Source organism: Bactrocera oleae, chromosome 6, assembly GCF_042242935.1.
Source record: "Bactrocera oleae isolate idBacOlea1 chromosome 6, idBacOlea1, whole genome shotgun sequence".
Lineage (NCBI taxonomy): Eukaryota > Metazoa > Arthropoda > Insecta > Diptera > Tephritidae > Bactrocera > Bactrocera oleae.
Window position 1 is genome coordinate 72,752,160 of NC_091540.1, and position 18,625 is coordinate 72,770,784.

The window sequence follows — 18,625 nt, forward strand, 5'->3', positions numbered from 1 at the left end:
AGATGTAAGGGAATGCGGAAACATGATTAAATCTTGTACTTAACCGGCATTCGGGCGATAAAGTGTGTTTCAATGCAATCGACATGTTTGCAACAGAATTATTTGTTTGCTTATCGGGGCCCTAGAGAGCCAGGCAAAACGAACATTTTACAAGCTGTGTATTCAAAGTGGAATTGAGCTTGTTGTTTCCACTGCTGTTGTTCCAGTTGCTCACACATTACAAGGGCCATGTAATGTAAGCCTTGGCGTATACGCTACATTTATGAAATTCCATATTAATTATGGTTAGCATACATATTTAAATGCATAAACGTACCTGCTCACACAAGCGCACACACACATCCATAAATTATGTAGTTGCTGCACGTTGCAGGCCATACGTCGCACATGCATACACACAGTAATTCAGGCTGTGCATATCGTGTAAGCAAATGCTTGTGTGGCATTTACGCTCTCCCGATATTGCTTCTAGTTTCAGCTGCACATGTGTATATGGCATATACGCATGTAGGCAAATTGTAATTAGTTGCACATATGCGCAGACAGACACAATAGCACATCCGTGTGATATATCGAGCTTTTCAGGGCGTACCTAGTGTTCTGTCCATATTCTGTTGCACTGCTGCAGTTTTTTCACACTCACGGCGTATTGTCAAAGCGTAATGTATGGAACAGTTGCCGTGGGAAACATTGCTGTGTGGGAAATTATGCAAGACAAACGAGTGATTTGAGTTTTAGGGATAGGATAGGATTTTAATTTAAGTTGCTAAGGATTTGCTAAGGAAGTACGGATTTCGACTTTCTAAATAAATTTTAATACTGTAAAGTTGTATTAAATGATTCTTGTACGTAATACACACAAAAAAGTTACTATTTAAAGTAGAAAGACTGTAACTACATATATGCGTTTTTGTATATATAGCATTGGAAAAATTGCTTAAACTTTTGGCTGAATTTATTTTGAACTCACATCACTCCGTTTAAGAACTCATATTAATCCGTTTAAGAAAAATCACTCTCTTTTTACAATGTGATGTATTCGAGGCAGGGTTCAAACGTTAAATTCAACTTTGACTTAAGCCTTTTTACATCAATGGCCGGTATATATAATACATCATTTTATCACTTTTACGCTCAGCATTATGTAATAAAATTTAGTTCTCGAAAATATTGGCGCAGAGCAGACTTACTTAAATATTCGCATTCGCAAATGCGAGTCAAATTAGTTTATATATGCCACGTATATGTATTAGGTTTTATTACACTGCTTCACTAAACAAACTGAGCTCTTTTGAAGACACTTGGTGGATGTGTTACTTGGCATACCGAAGGGGTTCACTACTTGTCCAACAAAAAACTGTTACTAAAAAGACATAAAGTTGTATAGTCTAGTCAATGAAGAATCTACAAGATTCAACTGTAGAATAGGTTATTGCAACTCCCAAAAGGGGAAGGAAAGTTTTTGAATATTTTGAAGACGTTATTATTACCGATAAAGTTAAAAAAATTTAGAAATAATAATTTCCCCAAAAGTTGATTTAGTCTATAGAACCCCATGGTACCCAATAATATCTTGAAGAAATTAAATATATATGTAACAATATATATAGTCGTAATGGGCTTTGTTGCAACAAATATATGAAAAATATTTTCCATAAGTCAAAGTTCCATAAATGTTAACTATTTTCAAAGTAATATATCTTTATCATTGGTTCACAATTTCGCAGACACACTGAATTATTTCACACCCTTTTTGCTCTTCTAAATTATTTCAAAGAAGCATTAACAATTTTGAATCATTCACAAATGGTTTGTTCACCCTAAATTTGTCAAAAGAAATTCGTAATTAGAAATGCCTGCACTTTCGCCTTGGTCTTCGTTTTATTCTAACAAAATACATATATTTTGGTATTATATACGGTTCAAAAGGTCGACGGTTATACTATAAGTGCACAGACTTGCTAAGGCGAGTGAATAATTACACACCCACACATCTATTAGCACTTACATGCATGCACTTATTTAAATTTAAAATAAGCTTGTGTGGGAAACCGAAAAGATGTCTGAGGTGTCTTCTTCCGGATAAATTTTGCAATCTCAGTCGACTGACCAGACAGTTCATAAATGGGACGTTCTCTATCAAAGCATTTATTAGGGAGGAAACAGTGCGGCGTTGCAAAGGATCGCAATCGTCAAAAATTACTTGAATATTGATTATATGTAAACATGTATTAACCTTCAAAATAAATTAAAACTGAATTAAGCATTAATGCCGCTCCGGCACAGAGAACACATGTCTTACCTCCTTTAATTGAGAGTGTAGACGAAATAATACTATTTGTGTAAGGTGTGGCGAGTAGAGCGTTATATGAGGATCTGCCAGTCACACATCACGTGCATACAAACATTTAAATTGCGCACACACCCGCATGTCACATGCAAAATTATGCAAAAGTGCAAAGTTCAAATGTGCGCATGTGTTGCTTTAACAAATTGCCACAAAAACGCATAGATTAAGGTCAATAGGTTATTGGGCAACAAGCTCGCTCCCAGCTGTGAGATATTAGATGACTACGCATGTAAATGACGTTGTGTTTGTATGTATGTTCACATCATCAGAGAGCATTAAAAACGCTTCCCTAATAAAGCTAATCAACTTTAAAGTTCTAACAAATTCACAAATCTAAGCCAACGCAAACACAAAAGGACACAAAGGTGCACTCAATCGTCTTTGCAGAATTTCGTTGCTATGCACGTAAACACACACATATATAGAATACGTACATACATACATATGTGGACATTCGTCCATGCGTTCAGATTTCGGGTAAACAAGAAGAACAAAGCCGACAACAACATTGGCAGGTAACACGTAAAACGAGCGCAGAGCCGATGTGTGAGTTAGTTGCGCCTTGAAGTGAAGTCAACTAGTTATGAACTATCTCGGTTATAATGGACCACAAGTCCAACTGGTCGGTCGACTGATCTTTTTTCATAGCAGAAATTGGTACTTTTCTCCTGTTGAGCTCGTTCAAGTTGTCCATCGCCAGCTTTCGGTCGCAATTTTAGCGATGAAAGAGATCAAGTTCAATTATGGAGAAACCGTTGCTCGAACGAAACTACTCTTTAATGAAGCGTTCTATAATTGATGAAGGTCGGACACCTTTCTGACTAGTTGAATTCTAGACACGACTTTGTGGCTGTGAACTGGCATGCTTCTCAACTCGAGTGATATTTCACTGCAGGGTAGCAAGAAGAACAATGTCGAAACACTGTTCTAAATAGCTACAACAAATATAACAACAACACCAAATTCAAACAAGTTATGCAAAATGAAAATAGAATGAAAGTGGTGCAATGCGAAATTTGTTGGCAACTAATTTGTGTTTGTATACCTATACATACACACACATATCAGGCACGTGTGTGAGTAGCACAATGTGTGCATTAAAGTGAGCTCGCACGTTGAATATGTACGAGAGAGAATGTGTGTCATTTGATGGACTTTTGTACGTCAGTGGTAATATGCAACTGCTGATTTCGTAATAGCAACAACAAGAAATATTAGGAAAACGTATTAATAGGTATTTCAAAATTATCTTTATCGGTTAGGCATGCATCAGCATACGAGTACAAATGAAGCATTGTGAAAGTGTAGTAGTCATTAGCAACTCGTACCGAGTAATGGATCAAATCTTGTTTTATATATAGAATGAAGTAGAGAGAGCTTTAATTCTTAAATTTTAGGGTGATTAATATTAACTTCTTAAACTTAAATATAAATAACTATCTAGATTGATGTTAAATGCAACACAGAAATACTTTTTTGCTGTAAGAGTAAGACAATATGAATACTTACGTATTTGCGATCTACTCAAATTTCGAATTTATTGGATGTTAAAAAGGGCAATGACGATTAGTCCCAGACTCCAAGCTACTATGTGTGTACAAGTATGTTGTGATTTGTGTGGCATACAGGGACCACCAATTCCGTGCTGGGCATATTTTCATATACTAGAGTGCGTACTTAGCTAATATCTACCTTTTGACGCCGCTCATATTTGCAACAGAAAGTGTTTGTTGTAGTTGCAGCTGCCACCGCCACTGCTGCGACTGATGATGATGGTGATGATACACACTTACTTCATATCCTGTGCGGTCAGTTGATCATGCTGCTGCTGATGATTTGTTGAGGTTTAGTTTCCTTGCGAACAACAACAATAAAAATAACCGCACGTCGAGAGCAAACCTTTATTGTTGTTCATTTTGTCATTAGGAGTGTGTTGTTGTTGCTCTTCTGCTGCTCGTACTGCCAACAGAAGGCGGCCCATGGCTTGGTAGTTTGCCACGGCGAGCAGTTGTCTCGTCTTCCTCCTCTTGCCGCGGAGTTTCCCAGTCGGATGCCTGTATGTTTTGTATTTGCTTTTCTGCCTGTTTGCCTGCTCGATTATTTGGCTAGGTCTGGGCTTGAATGCGCTCAATATCCAGCAAACGGTGCCTGCCCGTACAAGGCATTGTTTGTTTGTGTGCTTATCGCATTCGTTTTGATGTGTAGCATGCCACAAGCACTTGAGCAAGTGCCAAATCGCAGTAGTTTACACAAAAGCACGCCACAAACAAATGTCTCTTAGTAGATGGTAACAGGCGAATAGAGAGGGAGAGCGAGAAGGAAATTAGTAACGGAGAGATAGAGGCGAAGAGAGGCATATGTTTGTGTGTGTGTGCTTAATAACGTTACATTGAAGTCGAGTCAATTACAAAACATGATATACAGAATTGCCTGAACACCTACTAATGCCAGAGTGCTCGTGTGTGTGAGTGTGTGTTCGCATGGGCGTTACAAGTTGTGCTCCAGTCTGAGTTCTGCTATGTCATTGTCGCTTTGGGCTTTCCCTCTCCTTCTCGCTGTCCGCCACCTCTTCACAGAAATAGTGCACACTTGAGCTTGGCTGCACAGTTATAAGCATGCATGTATGTGTGTTTGTGTATGTGAATGTGTTTGTGTGGCAAACGGAAACGCTATTACCATAACTCAACGAGTCAATGACTTTTTGGTTGCGCTGATGGTCTTTATTATTAACAGGAACACGCCACCGCCGTATGGGCCTCGCCGCTGTTTCCAATTATGGGTGACACATTCATCTCAGTGGCGGTAAGTGGCAACGCCACTCTCGTACGGAATCAGCCACACAGATGAAAGCCAACAATGGCACGCTGCCACAAACACATCAAACCGACACGCAGCAAACAGCGCCCGCCCAGCAAACACCGCAGCCAATCAAGCAGACACACAGCCTTGCCTGCAACCGTTAGACCGCTAAACCGTTTGCCAGTAGGGCAGCCACAAATAATTTCACAAATAAGCACGTTCCTCGTATTGTTGCCGCCAGCTGAACACGTGTGTGCGCGAGTTTTGCGCTTCAACTATTGTTGTTGCTGTGTTCCCATCGGGGGGCGTTGGCGCGCTGATAAGTGTGTCAACAGCAGCAAGCAGCAAGACGTTGTTCGTCATAAAAGCAGCGAATTATAAAATGTCTTATTTAAATAATGACTGATATAACGGATACACTCATACATACACACAAACACACGTATTAAATAAGTAGGCTACACTTGCTATTTTTAGCGGTCTTGAAGGAAGTGACGACGTCCTAATATGCAAATACAGATGCGATCTAATTATTGGTCAAAATTAGCCCGAGTTTTCCGAAACTCGATTATACCATAAACAGATGATTCCAGAGCATACTTTTATCGGGTTTCTCACTCTGTGCACATTTTGATCGAATTCCGGGGAAAAGCGAGTTAGACAGATCGCCATTAGGTATGGACTTGACCCAGTAAGAAACTAGGCCCCATTTAATAATACCCATAATTATACTATCAGTCAAATTAGTAAATTTTTAAAACTTTTATTAGTGAAAGTATATCTCAAAAATAAATAAATAAAATAATATTTAATTTTCTTTTTCAGTGGAAATGTGGGAAACACATTTTTTTCTACCGTTATGGATACTTGAGTACAGTGCCTAAAGCAATTTAGAGTTTGTCAGCGGTGGTGTTTGCATTCTCCTCTCCTGCTTGGCCTTCCGCACAATTGCCACATTACAATTTCGCTAACTTTGGCTATCTGTTTCCTGTTTTTAATTCAAAATTCTGCATTTGTCGCATTTGACTTTAATTGTTGTTGTTAACAATTTAGGTTTGTTAATGTGTGGGCGTCATTTAAACACAATGCTGCCATATTTCTTACATTAATATAAAAATGTGGAAAACAAATTAAAAAAATATCAACCTTTTTCCTTTCAGATTGCCGCGTTTGCCCAAGTTGTTTAGGGGAGTGGCGTGTTTGGCATTTAACGACTGTCGTTGCGGCTGGTTTTGCATGGGACCAGCAAATTTGTGCTTCATTGTTGTTTCTGCTGTTGCTGTTGAGCTTTGTAGCTTGTGCGGAGAGGTCCTTCCGACCGCAAATGGATTCACGTACACGTTAGCCGAAAACTAATTTATTTTGTAATTAAGTTTTTCCCGCCAGCCTCCGCATCATGTCTACCGACGTTGTTAACGGCCAAGCAGCAACTAGCGACCTTTCCGCCTCTTTGTGCTACTAATGTAGTTTACCGAAAATTTTTCGGCTTTAGTCGCTGGTGTTTGCTGCGTAAACTAAAAATTTTCTAAAACCACTAAAACCAACTCCTGCAATCGCAGCTTAGTCGCTTTAATGGGGATGTGTTGTCGTGGCATTTCCGCCATTTGGAAATAAACTTTTTATTGCTGAAATTTTAAGTATTTTATCTTTTTATTACTCTGACGAAATTGTATTTGAACCCATGGGGCTTGTTCATCTTCATTTGATCTGCGAAATAAATGAACTTTTGAAATTTGCCGGGAATTATTCTCTTCCACTCGAACTTTCCGAAGTAGAGAGATAAGACAAAACATAAACGGTGACAGTATATAATGATTTAAATCCTAGTTACGTAGTTTTTATTAAAACGAACGATTCATGAAGTATATAAAAATAACTAAATCCTTTTCTTTGAACACGCAATGAGTACATCTTGTGTAAGACCAGAATTACGAATCATCCGTTATTTTATAAATCAGAACATATATTTTTATCAAGATTGACAAACTGCATCATAGGCACATTTAGGAGTTTTTAATTAAGAAGTTAGATCTTTAAACCTTCGATACTGGCTTGTGGTAGAGACAGACTAGCAACGGTATTTCAATAGTGTTTTACTTACTCTGGAGCTAAGTTAAGACAAGAGTTTCCAAAGGATAATGCAACACACCGCTCCACTATTTCAGTGCTCTGTGATTTTACTGTATAAATCAGAAACTTATCAAAATTAGAAATGAAGTGGCCGTTCTTTAACTTCCATTGACAATTTGCTTATCTAATTGTCGCCTTCTCACTTTGCTCGGACTTCACCGAACAATTTAATTACTTCGTTTTAGCACGAAAAGCTCCCTGCGCCCCTTATTAGTGAATATACTCGAATAATGAGTGGATGAGGTGCTTTTTGTCAACATTTTACCTAAAAAATTATGTTTGGGTAGTATTTGTGATTACGTGCGGAGCGTGAAATCAGGAGCTCTCAGCTGGGATACTTTTTTTAGAAACATTAAGCCTAAAACACTCATGTTCTCTCCCTTTTTAATTGCGGTATGCCTGCACGGGCGGTTCACCAGCAACAGAAGAGTAAATAAGTTATTTACATAACAAACAAATTCTCAGAAAACCCAGCGTCCAGAGATTTTGTAAGCCTTGCTGCTGATACGCATAGTTTTGGGCGGTGTGTTGCTGCTGTTTTTGTCCCTAACCACGGGCAACAAAATCTGATACATGGAAGCACACAAGTAAGCAGAAAGCGGACGATAACAAAATACCAAAAAGCGCGCCGCGCCAAAGCAAAAACGAACAAAGAAACAGAGGAATGTGATAAGCACAAAGTGTTTGCCGTGCGTGTGTTGCCGCCAGGACGCTTATCGGCCCACAGTGGTGAGCATGCGCACCACGACCGGCACACAAACATGGCTGCCAACGTGAGCCACACAAAAGAGCTGCTAAAACACCACACCAAAGCAAAGCTGCCAAGAAGGTATACCGGTGCATGGTACATCGACTAGACCACGGCGTCCAAGTTGCGCCGGTGCTCAGTTGCAGCTGATAGCTCGAAGGACGTGCACGGTTTGGCGGATAATGGAAACAGTAGAGCAAGTCAGCCAATTAAAGAGGCAGTTGTGAGTTGTGTGAGCCAGCAAAGGAATCTACTTGGTGAGGACGGTGTGATAAGAGGAGTTGTGTGCGCGTCCGCCCATCCGGCTAGTGAGTTCGTGTGAGTGTATGAGGAGAGCGCAAGCAGTCAGTGCGGGAAATATAAGAGAGCGCATACACGTTGTGAGTGCATTGCTTCGTGGTGTTGAGGTAGATAGCGGTGTTGGTTTGGGTGTTGCTGCCAGTGTCGATGTTTAATGTCGGTGGAAGCTGTTGGACGACACAGGCGACTTCGTAAATGTCAAGTGTAATGCCACAATCGCAATTGCTTGCGCCTATCAAACAGCAGTAACAGCAACAACGTTAGCGACAAACAGTTGGCGGAGAGTGTGAGTTGTGAATGAACGAGCGCGCGGAAAACGGAAACGGAAAGAGCCAAAGCAGCGGCGAAATACATACATACATATATAAGCAAAGAGAATGTGTGTGCTAAAAATGTACCGCGCGACTTTCGCAAAGCATTCGCCGTCGTGAACGCTGCTGCAATTCATTGCACTGAATAAGTTCGAGTGCTGAGTGAGCAACAAAAAAATCGCAATCGAATTGCATTGAAAGGCGAGTGGTAATTAAAAATTTCACGTTACTTTAAAGGAGTTCGTCGCTTTAATCAGTGTACGAATGACAAGCGATGCGGAAAGATCAAGTCGGTGAAAATCGGTAAATAATTGTAAATGTGCAGTGATGTGAGCAAAATACATACACACTTACACATCTGGTATGTTTATAAGCTTTGCGCACTGAAAAAGTCCAACGGCGCGAAATAGAACAAGAGAGTTTCAGTGAAAACGAAAAAGTGCCAAAATTGTTTACCACATACATATTCATAAATATAATAAAGAGGCCAAATTTGGATAAACAATTAGCTATAACACAAAATCAAATATAATTGAATGATCTGAGTGTGTACGGTGATGTGATTCGAAAGTTTAAAATTAAAAGTGCATTTCATCTACTAAAAGAGTGATTTTCAAAGGAATAGACAGAAAGTTAAAATTTGTGAATATATTAGAAATATCACTTGACAAGGTACACCTAAAGATATAGAATACTCGTAGATATAGTGTTGGTGATAATATTTCACTTCATGATTTACAAGTGATTTGCAAATTCGAATAAAAGAGTTGTGAATAAATACCAAAATCAAAATTACTAAAGAAAAGAAAAAAACACTTTGCTAAAATTATAGTTCAAATTAACTAATCAGCGATTTCGCTACTCTAATAAAAAAAAGTTTATACATAGTGTAAAATCCCGCTTGAAACCGGGAAATATCCTGAAAACATCATCAAGTCAGGGCAACTAGACTAAAGGCAGATAAACAAAATAATAATAAAACATCCTAAGATCTCGCGTAAAGGCAACCAAAACAAAGACATGAGGACAAGTTGCCATATTCTTTTGCTTTTGCTACTATCACATCTCGGTAAGTGCACCCTTTTTACACGACAGCTATATATATGCATTTTTTCTCTCCCACTGCTATTTTTGTTATAACAAGAGAGATATCTTCGTTCTTGTTATCATCCTATTTCTATACATTTTTCCTGTCTCGTCTTGTCTGCGAATAAGTGCATGAGTGACGTCGACGGTTTGGACGCTTCCTTGTTGCAAAAAAATTATTCATTGTTTGTGTTCTTATTGGTAAGCATGTATGCTTTCCATGAAAGTCTGAGGGCAAATGTCGCTTTTTAAGTGAGTGATATTGAGTGGACTTTTCTGATTTCCATGCCTTATGTTCAATTGGTTGGAAAGAAACATTGCTCCACCGGGATTCTTTCATTAGATTATAATGGTGGTGCAGAGAAAATTCATAACCCGATTTTAAATTATAATCAATATAACAATATCTTTAAATTCAAAAAAAAGTAGACATTTAACACTAGAACTGCGAAGATTTACCATATACCTATTTCAAATACGTCTCTCTCTCTCTCTGAAAATTAGAAGCGTAAGAACAAAATAATCTATAATATTATTCTATACACAAATTTATAAAAATCACGACATTATCGTAGAATATTAAATAAGAATAAAGAGGAAATAGTATAAATAAATGATGCAACCGATCATTTTGAAATTTAAATATTCTATAAATATCTTAGAAAATAAATTAAAGAAAACGATTTTGAATTGATTTCACACACTTTATTTCTTTTTATTTTATACCCTGCCCAGAGTAAGTTAAGTTTGCCACGAAGTTTGTAACACCCAAAAGGAAACGACGAAGAACCTATAAAATACATACATAAATGATCAGCATGATGAGCTGAGTCGATTTAGCCATGTTCGACTGTGTGTCTGTATTGCTATTAAGCTTTTTGCTGTGATTCAGTCTAGTAGAAAAAAAGATAATCGAGAAAGATAAACATAGTAAAATAAACAGTTGAATGGATCAGACGATAAGAATTGCTATATCGAATTTGAGAATATTTTCCCTTTATGCTGGTTTAATACCTTACAGGGCCAGGCCAGGGTGCCAGATATCTCAATAAAAGTAAGCTATCTTTCTTTGAACAATTAAAGGTTATTCGATAAAGAATACCGTTATTCGAATCAATAGTTTTTGGTATCGGTCATAACACTACCGAAATAATATTTTGGATGATTATGAGGATCACACTTCCTAAGTTCCATACTTTGATAAATTTATATTTTAAAGATAAAATAAAATCGCTCATTGCTCATAAAGAAAATTAATTAAGTTCTGAATCTGAAATTATTACCGGTAAAATTTAATAATTTATATTCAATTTCAATAATTCAATCCACAATGTCTGTCTCCTTCCTCTGGGATTGAAATTATTTTGCACACTCTAATGGCAACCTCTAACCGCAATCGAGAAATGTGCAAAGTACAAATTAATAGTCACTTTATCACATCTAAACGATACCGCAATCTGATTGTGACAAATTCTTCCAAAACCACATGCGCACACACCATCACACTTCCATGCGAAAACGCCGTGGTGAACAATTTTCTTTTATAGTTTTCGTTTGCATATAAATTGCTGGTAATAATGCGAAATTATTTCGCATGTTACCCCCTCCCTAGCAAGCACACACACACATATCCGCACTCATATTCACACATTTATTGGCGTGTTGTAGAACAACATGATTTGCCCGGTTATCACCCCAGGGGTGCAGAGGTTAGACGGGTGTTTGCTCGATGTCATAAGAAATGCGCGTAACTCGCATCTCTCCATTCGCATCTCTCCATTACATATAATTTAACATAAAGCCGAATTCATTTGCATATTTGGTGTGGATGAAATTGCAAATATGGCAAGGGATTGAATAAAAAGTCCCGTCAAACGAAGAAAAACACCAGTAGCACGGCGGAGGGGGTTGGATGCTCCTCAGGAATTACTTAAAAGCCTGCGAAGTGTGAATGACGAGCAGGATGATGGGAGTGGGAGAACAACAATAACAAAAACATATCATATTTAGAGCTCAGAGCAGGCTATTCAAGCGTTTTTCTTTAATATTTTAAAAGTCTTTTTATTATAATTTACAAATTATGGCGAAAAGGAATTCTGAAAGGAATTACGTAATCAGATGTTATTAGCATCACTCTGTCTCATCTCGTGTCTCATTTGCTAAAATAAAATAAACAACTTTGCATTCAGTAATATAATAAGTTTTTGGAGATTGAATAAGGTTTTTAAAATCTCATAAGGACTTTTGTCCAAATCGAGCTATATTTATATATGGATGTATTTAAGTTAATTATATTGTCCATACAAGCATTCACATCTTGTTTTACCTATGTGTACTTGTATTCACCCAACACTCCAACTTTAAAGTAGTAATGGGGAATTAATTACATACATACATACAGTATTATTCCGAAATAACGAATATTCGGTTTAACGAAAACCGCTTATAACGAATAAGCAAGTTTTTTACATTGAGTACCTTAATTAACGAACAACACGAAGAAGACATGGACATAGAAAAAGTTAAAATAAAATAGAAACACGGGGAAAAGAGAGTACAAAACAAACTTAAACTTAATTGCTGATATACGAGTATAAGTATTTTGATCCCATGAATTCGCTTTTTAAGCACATTACTTTCTTTAAGGTAACAGGCTTATGCGCCTTGTATTGTTCTTTTGTTGCTCCTGTTGTAACACCCAGAAGTAAACGTCGGAGACCCTATAAAATATATACATAAAGGCAGCATGATGTGCTGAGTTGATTTAGTCATGTCCGTCTGATACTTATTTAAAAGTATTATTTACTAAAATTCGATCCTTCACATTAAAAAATATTTATTTTTGTATATTATCATTGATTATGAGAAGATGAACCCCTCAGGAGTCTAAGGTTGCTCCTAAAAATGCTTTTGGAGCCGGTATTTTTACACCTTGAACAGAGTATATTAACTTTGCCTTGAAGTTTGTAACACCTAGAAAGAATCTTAGGAAATCCTACAAGCTACTACTCGTATATTCCCTAAGTTTTTGAGATATCGGTCTAACATTTTGCACATGAAGCCCCAAGAAGCTGTTCATTTGACGGAATCGTTGAAGGTTATAGCGACCATTATAGCGACCATACAAACTTATCGACCAAAATCAAGTTCTTGTATGGAAAGATAATCAGTATAATGATAAGAAATGTGCCAGTAAATGATACCATAACTTCCGGGCAGTCAAAGTTAACGTTTCTTCTTGTTTTTACTCATTACACAATTCTCAAATTTTATTAATTGGAAAATAATTGTTTTCATATTATTCATTTATTTATTTTATTATTGTGAAATTTTGAGGAGAAGATTTGAAAAAATTGAAACACTAAATCATCCAAAAACTGAACTATCTAAAGATTTAGAAATGTTTTTTTGATTTTTGTAATACTTTTAAAAATCTCGAAAGTATACAATAAACCTTTTAGAATTAACTTTTAAAAGTTAACAAATATCAAATTTTCCTTAGGATATCATATAGAAGCATTTCTCCTCTCTCTTCGAAGTCCATGCTTTGCTAGATCGAAACTAAATAGGCGCAGGTGTAAGAACACATGACAGGGAATCTTTTATGTAGCGTTTTGCATTTTCAGTCTGTTGCGGATGAAAATTTCCAACACCAGCGCTAAAATAATTTAAAATACGTGTTGCCAACATGCTTAAAAAAAATTAAAATGTGATTTAATGAAAAATTCTTCTGAATTAGTTATGAAAATATTTAGTATTTTTTATTAATGTTCGCTACAATATACTCCATTATTGAAAGGTAGATGAAATATTAAATTGAAAATTTGTGCCATATGATTATGAGAGGAATACTTTTGTGATGGATCTACGCGATAATCTTATCAAGAAACACTCGAAGAATTTTGTATTACTCAAACTCAAAGCATTCTTTGTCTTTTTCGTCTTCCAAGCAAAAACTTTGCAAACGGTGATATTTGGCGATTTCTTGATTCCATAACTGTTTAGTTTAACATTTCATTTATGGAGCAACATCAAATGTGACAAGTAACAATTAGTTGCTTTCGCCGTAATCTTTTCTTATTGTTTACTGTATTTTAACATTACGAGAATTAGGATATTAAAAGCTTTTCGTCATTTAGCGCACGTGTATGAGTGAATGGGTCCATTTACACATCATTAAGTTCGGATTAACGGTGAAAGTGTGTCACTAGCTGCCATTGTTTTCCGATCACCAAAGGTATGGGCGACCTGTTTCCATTCGGCTCTTTCAGTAAAGCAACGGTACAAACAAAGGAGGATTCTGTTACTAGCCGATGGTGAGAAAGAGATGAAAGGGACCGAGCCATGTGATTGATTAATTTTCAAAGTCACATGACAGCTCCGTCAAATAAGCGTTGTGGAGACATGTGATACAATATGGTGTATATATGTATGTTGTATGAAATATCTTCGTTATTGGCTGTGTGTGAATAGTGTGGGCAGATATATGGTCTTTCAATTTTCGACGCAAATAACAAAGCTTTTTATTTGCAAATTTCTATGTCGCACCACAGTATATATGTATATATATATGTAGTATAACCTTCCTATGGTTACTAAATATTAAAAAAAACTTTTAGTTTATCCATTGTTTGGCAACAAGGAGTTTATTTAATAAGTTTCGAAAGTTGTTCTATTTTGTCAATTTTTTTGTGTCGCTAAAACGAAAGAAGTTAAACGGCGCAAAATACCCCGGGCTAATATGGTGTGTGTGTGTGTGGCCCAAACAAACAGCAACTTACGTCTTAGGATAAAAGTAAGTAGTAAAGTGGAAAAGCACAACAATAGTTGCAGACTTTTAAACTTGAAGTTGTCAACGTCGCTCGGGGCTCCTACACGCGATGTATTGGAAACTATTACCGAAGTGTACTCAATATTAACGGAAAAACACCGAGCAGCTCCAAGTGCTCGCTCGCCGCGATTGGGTTTTCAAGCACTTAGGCGACTTCCCATTGTATTTATCCACGCCAATGCGACAATGTGTGTAAGTATATGTGTAATTGTTAGTCTACAAAGTTTAGGCACCAACTAAAATTAGCGAAAGCTTCGCCTTTACGCTGACTTCCAAGACTGACAAATGTATGACGACGTGGTGGGTGCTTCTCAGCTGTGTAGAAAACACATATATTGTTGTTGTGGCAAATGTAATAGACATCCTTTAATAAGCAGGCGGCGAACAAGCTAATGTTGGGTAATAACGATTACTAATTTCACAAGTCAATAAAGTAAAGAAAGCGTATGTAAGTTTTTGCAGTATAATTGTTGAGAGACAACGTAAAACGAGAGCTTCTCGGTCGTCAGACCACCAAAATACTTTACACTCATTACTGTATGTAGAAAGCATCTGAGGTTGAGAAATCCAGATAAGACTCCATGATATATCTTCGTTATACGTTGATCCCAATACCAGTACCATCTAATCTAAGAATAACTTTGATAGTAGAGGAAGCTGATATTAAAATACTTCTATGTGAAATTCGACCATATATACATATGAAAATAAAAAAACTACATTCTAGAACAATTTTTAAATTTATGCCGTAAAGGAAAAAATTATCACTTTTAGTAAAATTTAACGAAAACGGAATGGTTCACTACCTTGGTTCGTTTAAATATACTACTTTTAAACTTTGTACTCTACCGTTATTTTCCCCTTGCTTGCTGTTCTGACGCATAGTTGCGCATACAACATGTAGGACACGAAATGAGTTCCTCAAACAAATCAGAACTCTCATTCAAATCTGACGTCTGCAAACAGAACACTCCATAAACACACATATTTGGAAACTACCATATCAACAGGTATTACATGCAAAGTTTCTTCAGTGAATTGTTTTCGTTTTCTGCCACACTTTGCGAAAAGTTTACTTATCCTTTGTAAACAAGCAAAACGCCTGGACTGGTGCCAGCGGAAAAGCAAAAAATTGGAAGGAAACCTTATCTTACTGACCCACTTAAGGTGCTTTGTGTTGCTGAAACAAAGTAATAATAATAAAACTCTAGAAAAACAAACAAAAAACAACATTGACAGCAACACAGCATATTCAATAGACAAACAGTAGAAAATACACACACACACACACAACTATTGGTCGATTTGTCTACTTAAAACCGAAACAAGAATGCTGGGAATCAGAGCAGTGAAACGCAGATAAACTCGAAAGCGTGACAGCATGCATGGCATTTGCCAAACAAACGTGCTACGGCCAACGGCAAGCTTTTTTGCTTCTGCGGTGAGCAAACAACAATTCAATACTAGGAATGGTAATGGCGAACAGGTACATTTGGCCAGGCAGAAGTGGAATGAGCAAGTGGTTCTGGTAAGAATTTGTTGTTGCTTTCTTATTAGATCAGATCATAAATACAAATATTGTTGAATCTGGTAATTATAGTAAATAAGTGCATTTTGAAGCTTAATATTAATCAAGGCTTTGGTCATTTCTTTTTCGGATTGAGCAATTAATATATTTTTGAATGCAATCGTAAATTACTTAGTTTCGCTCAAATCCCCCTTAAGCCCAAAATGGTATGAGAATTAGTGAAACGTGAACTTACGAGAATTAAAGTTATTTTGATCTTTGGAAGTATTATTTTGTGAATATAGCACTTAAGTCCGCTAGTCTGATAGATCTTCGCTATGTCGAAGCAAATATCTGAAGACTATTGCAATGAAGTATTTGAGACGGATCCGATTCCGAATATATGAAAATATTTCGTTGGCGAAGATATTCAAAATGTTTTGAGTGTGTGTTTGTGCTTGATGGAGGCACCGCCTTAGTTGATGCTGTCGCTCAGTTCGCACCCACCCACAGCCACACGAATAACGGAAATTCAATTTCAAGGCGCAAATTTCGAAAGCCAATATTGTCTGTCGGCAGACTAAACAATTTCAATAGACCCGCGCTGACTCGTGTTTGTTTGCGTGTATTTGTGAGTAGACAAGCATGCAAACTGTTTATATATTTATTTGCCGTTAAGCAAACGACAATTCCTCCTTAGCCGTGTGTTTCGGATTCACTAGAGCTATACAAATGACAACAACAATAACATTTGCATACCAATGTCTAAGACGAAAGCGATGCGAGGCTTCCACTCTTACCGGCTGAAGGCACGTGGCTCTCCGCGTATCCACCTCCAACAAGTCGTTGCCGGCTTTCCTCGCGAGACGATACGAACAAAACTAAAGGCAAGAAATGCTAAGAAAATATATTGTTTTGTTGTAAACATGCTCTTTGATTTTCTTGCAGCTAAGTGCTGCTTATTTTTTACTGGTATCTTTGGCGCAATCGTCGTGCATGCCTGCCTGGCCCCTCTGCCGCAGCAACTCCCACATGCTGCCGTTACTGGTGGCTTCTGCGTGCTCCACGCTCTGCTCTGTGTTGGAATTTAAAAGACCGGAAAATTGTGCATTTTTTATGGGCGATAAATACGCAAAGTTAGAATTGGTATTTTATGAAGTTATTGGTGTTGTTGCGTTGATTGGCGTCGTTAAGTGGCTGCAATGGAAATATAAAGTGCTTTACGTTTGCGTTTTACCCAATCCACATATTACTTAGGGGATTTCAAACTTGGTCCATTCAACCATTTAAAGTAATGAGCGCAGAAGTAAGTATTTTATGAGTTTTGAGTGGGTTTGTTTGAAGATAAGGTGATGGTAGCCAGCACGTAGTTAAAAATTAATCATAATATGATATTTAGGCATCTATATTATATTATATATCGCTAACCGGTGTGCAATTTATTTCGTGTATTGAACTTGAAATTGAATCTTATTGATCCTCTGAAAGACACATTTCGAGATACAAGCAAAAAGCATATTTCAAAGAACATCAAAATAACTCCAAAGAGTGCATAAATTCGCTTTGCCTTATGGTCCCTTTTTTTAGTTGAACTTTGTTAAAATGCTGGTATTAAATTGCTATAATATGTGGTTGTTAAAATCTGAATACCATATACGGCTTAGATAGACAAGGTCTATAAAATTCAAAAGCGATCATAGCAGAATGTCTAAAGATAAAAGTGAAATTTAGTGGAAGAACATCAGCAAAAGGTAAATTTCGAAAATAGTTACGGTAATTTTTCAGCTTTTGCTTCTATGTGTAAGTTAAAAAAAAAAGTTACATATATAGGTAAACCAAAAAAATACTAGAATTATCAGTTATACCTAAACTTTATGAAGCTTTCACCGCAGACCAAAAAACTTTTTCGATTTCTCCGTTAATTTCTTCTTCTCAGCATTGAACTTCGTAAAGAGAAATCTACTCTAACAAATTTACTTAAATTTGTCATTGGGTTTTAGGGAACATAAGCAAACCGATGTTATATACACTGACTTAAGCAAAGCTGTTGATACAAAAGATCTCTCGACTCTTGTCCATAAACTTGATCTTCTGGGCTTTGAGCCAAGATTTCTTCAATTTGTATCTTCTTATCATTATAATAGCACACAATGAGTGATATTTTATGATACTCTTTCCGATTCAATTAATGTCTCTTCCTGTGTTCTGTTCTTGTTATTTATTAACGATATCTCGTCTGTAATAAAATACTAAGCAATTTCTTATATGCCGACGACGTAAAGCTTTTTAAGCCATTAGATCTGTACACCCCTCTCCTAAGGTAATAAAAAACGAAAGACTAGAGCAAGTTTTTAACTTTGTTGATTTGGGAGTTACTATGGACGCTAAGCTTAATTTTAGTCTTCATATTGATGACATGATCTTGAAAGAAAAAGTGGTTTTCAGTTTAGTTAAATGTTAGTCAAAAGGATTTATAGGTCCGTATATTACTAAAACACGTTTTACAACTTTGCTTAGACCTATATTGGAATATGGCTCGGTTGTATGGAACCCTAGTTACCAA

At 36.9% G+C, this 18,625-nt stretch overlaps 1 protein-coding gene across 6 annotated transcripts in view; it reads left to right on the forward strand.

Annotated features, from left to right (window-relative positions):
* Positions 1-8,178: 8,178 nt before the first annotated feature.
* Positions 8,179-18,625, forward strand: part of Dscam2 (Down syndrome cell adhesion molecule 2) — an 89,483-nt gene continuing 79,036 nt past the window's right edge. For all 6 annotated transcript variants that reach the window (XM_036364040.2, XM_036364044.2, XM_036364042.2 and 3 more), the window contains exon 1: positions 8,179-9,707. In XM_036364040.2, the coding sequence (XP_036219933.2) occupies positions 9,659-9,707 (49 nt within the window). In that variant the 5' untranslated portion in view covers positions 8,179-9,658. The remainder of the gene's footprint in view (positions 9,708-18,625) is intronic.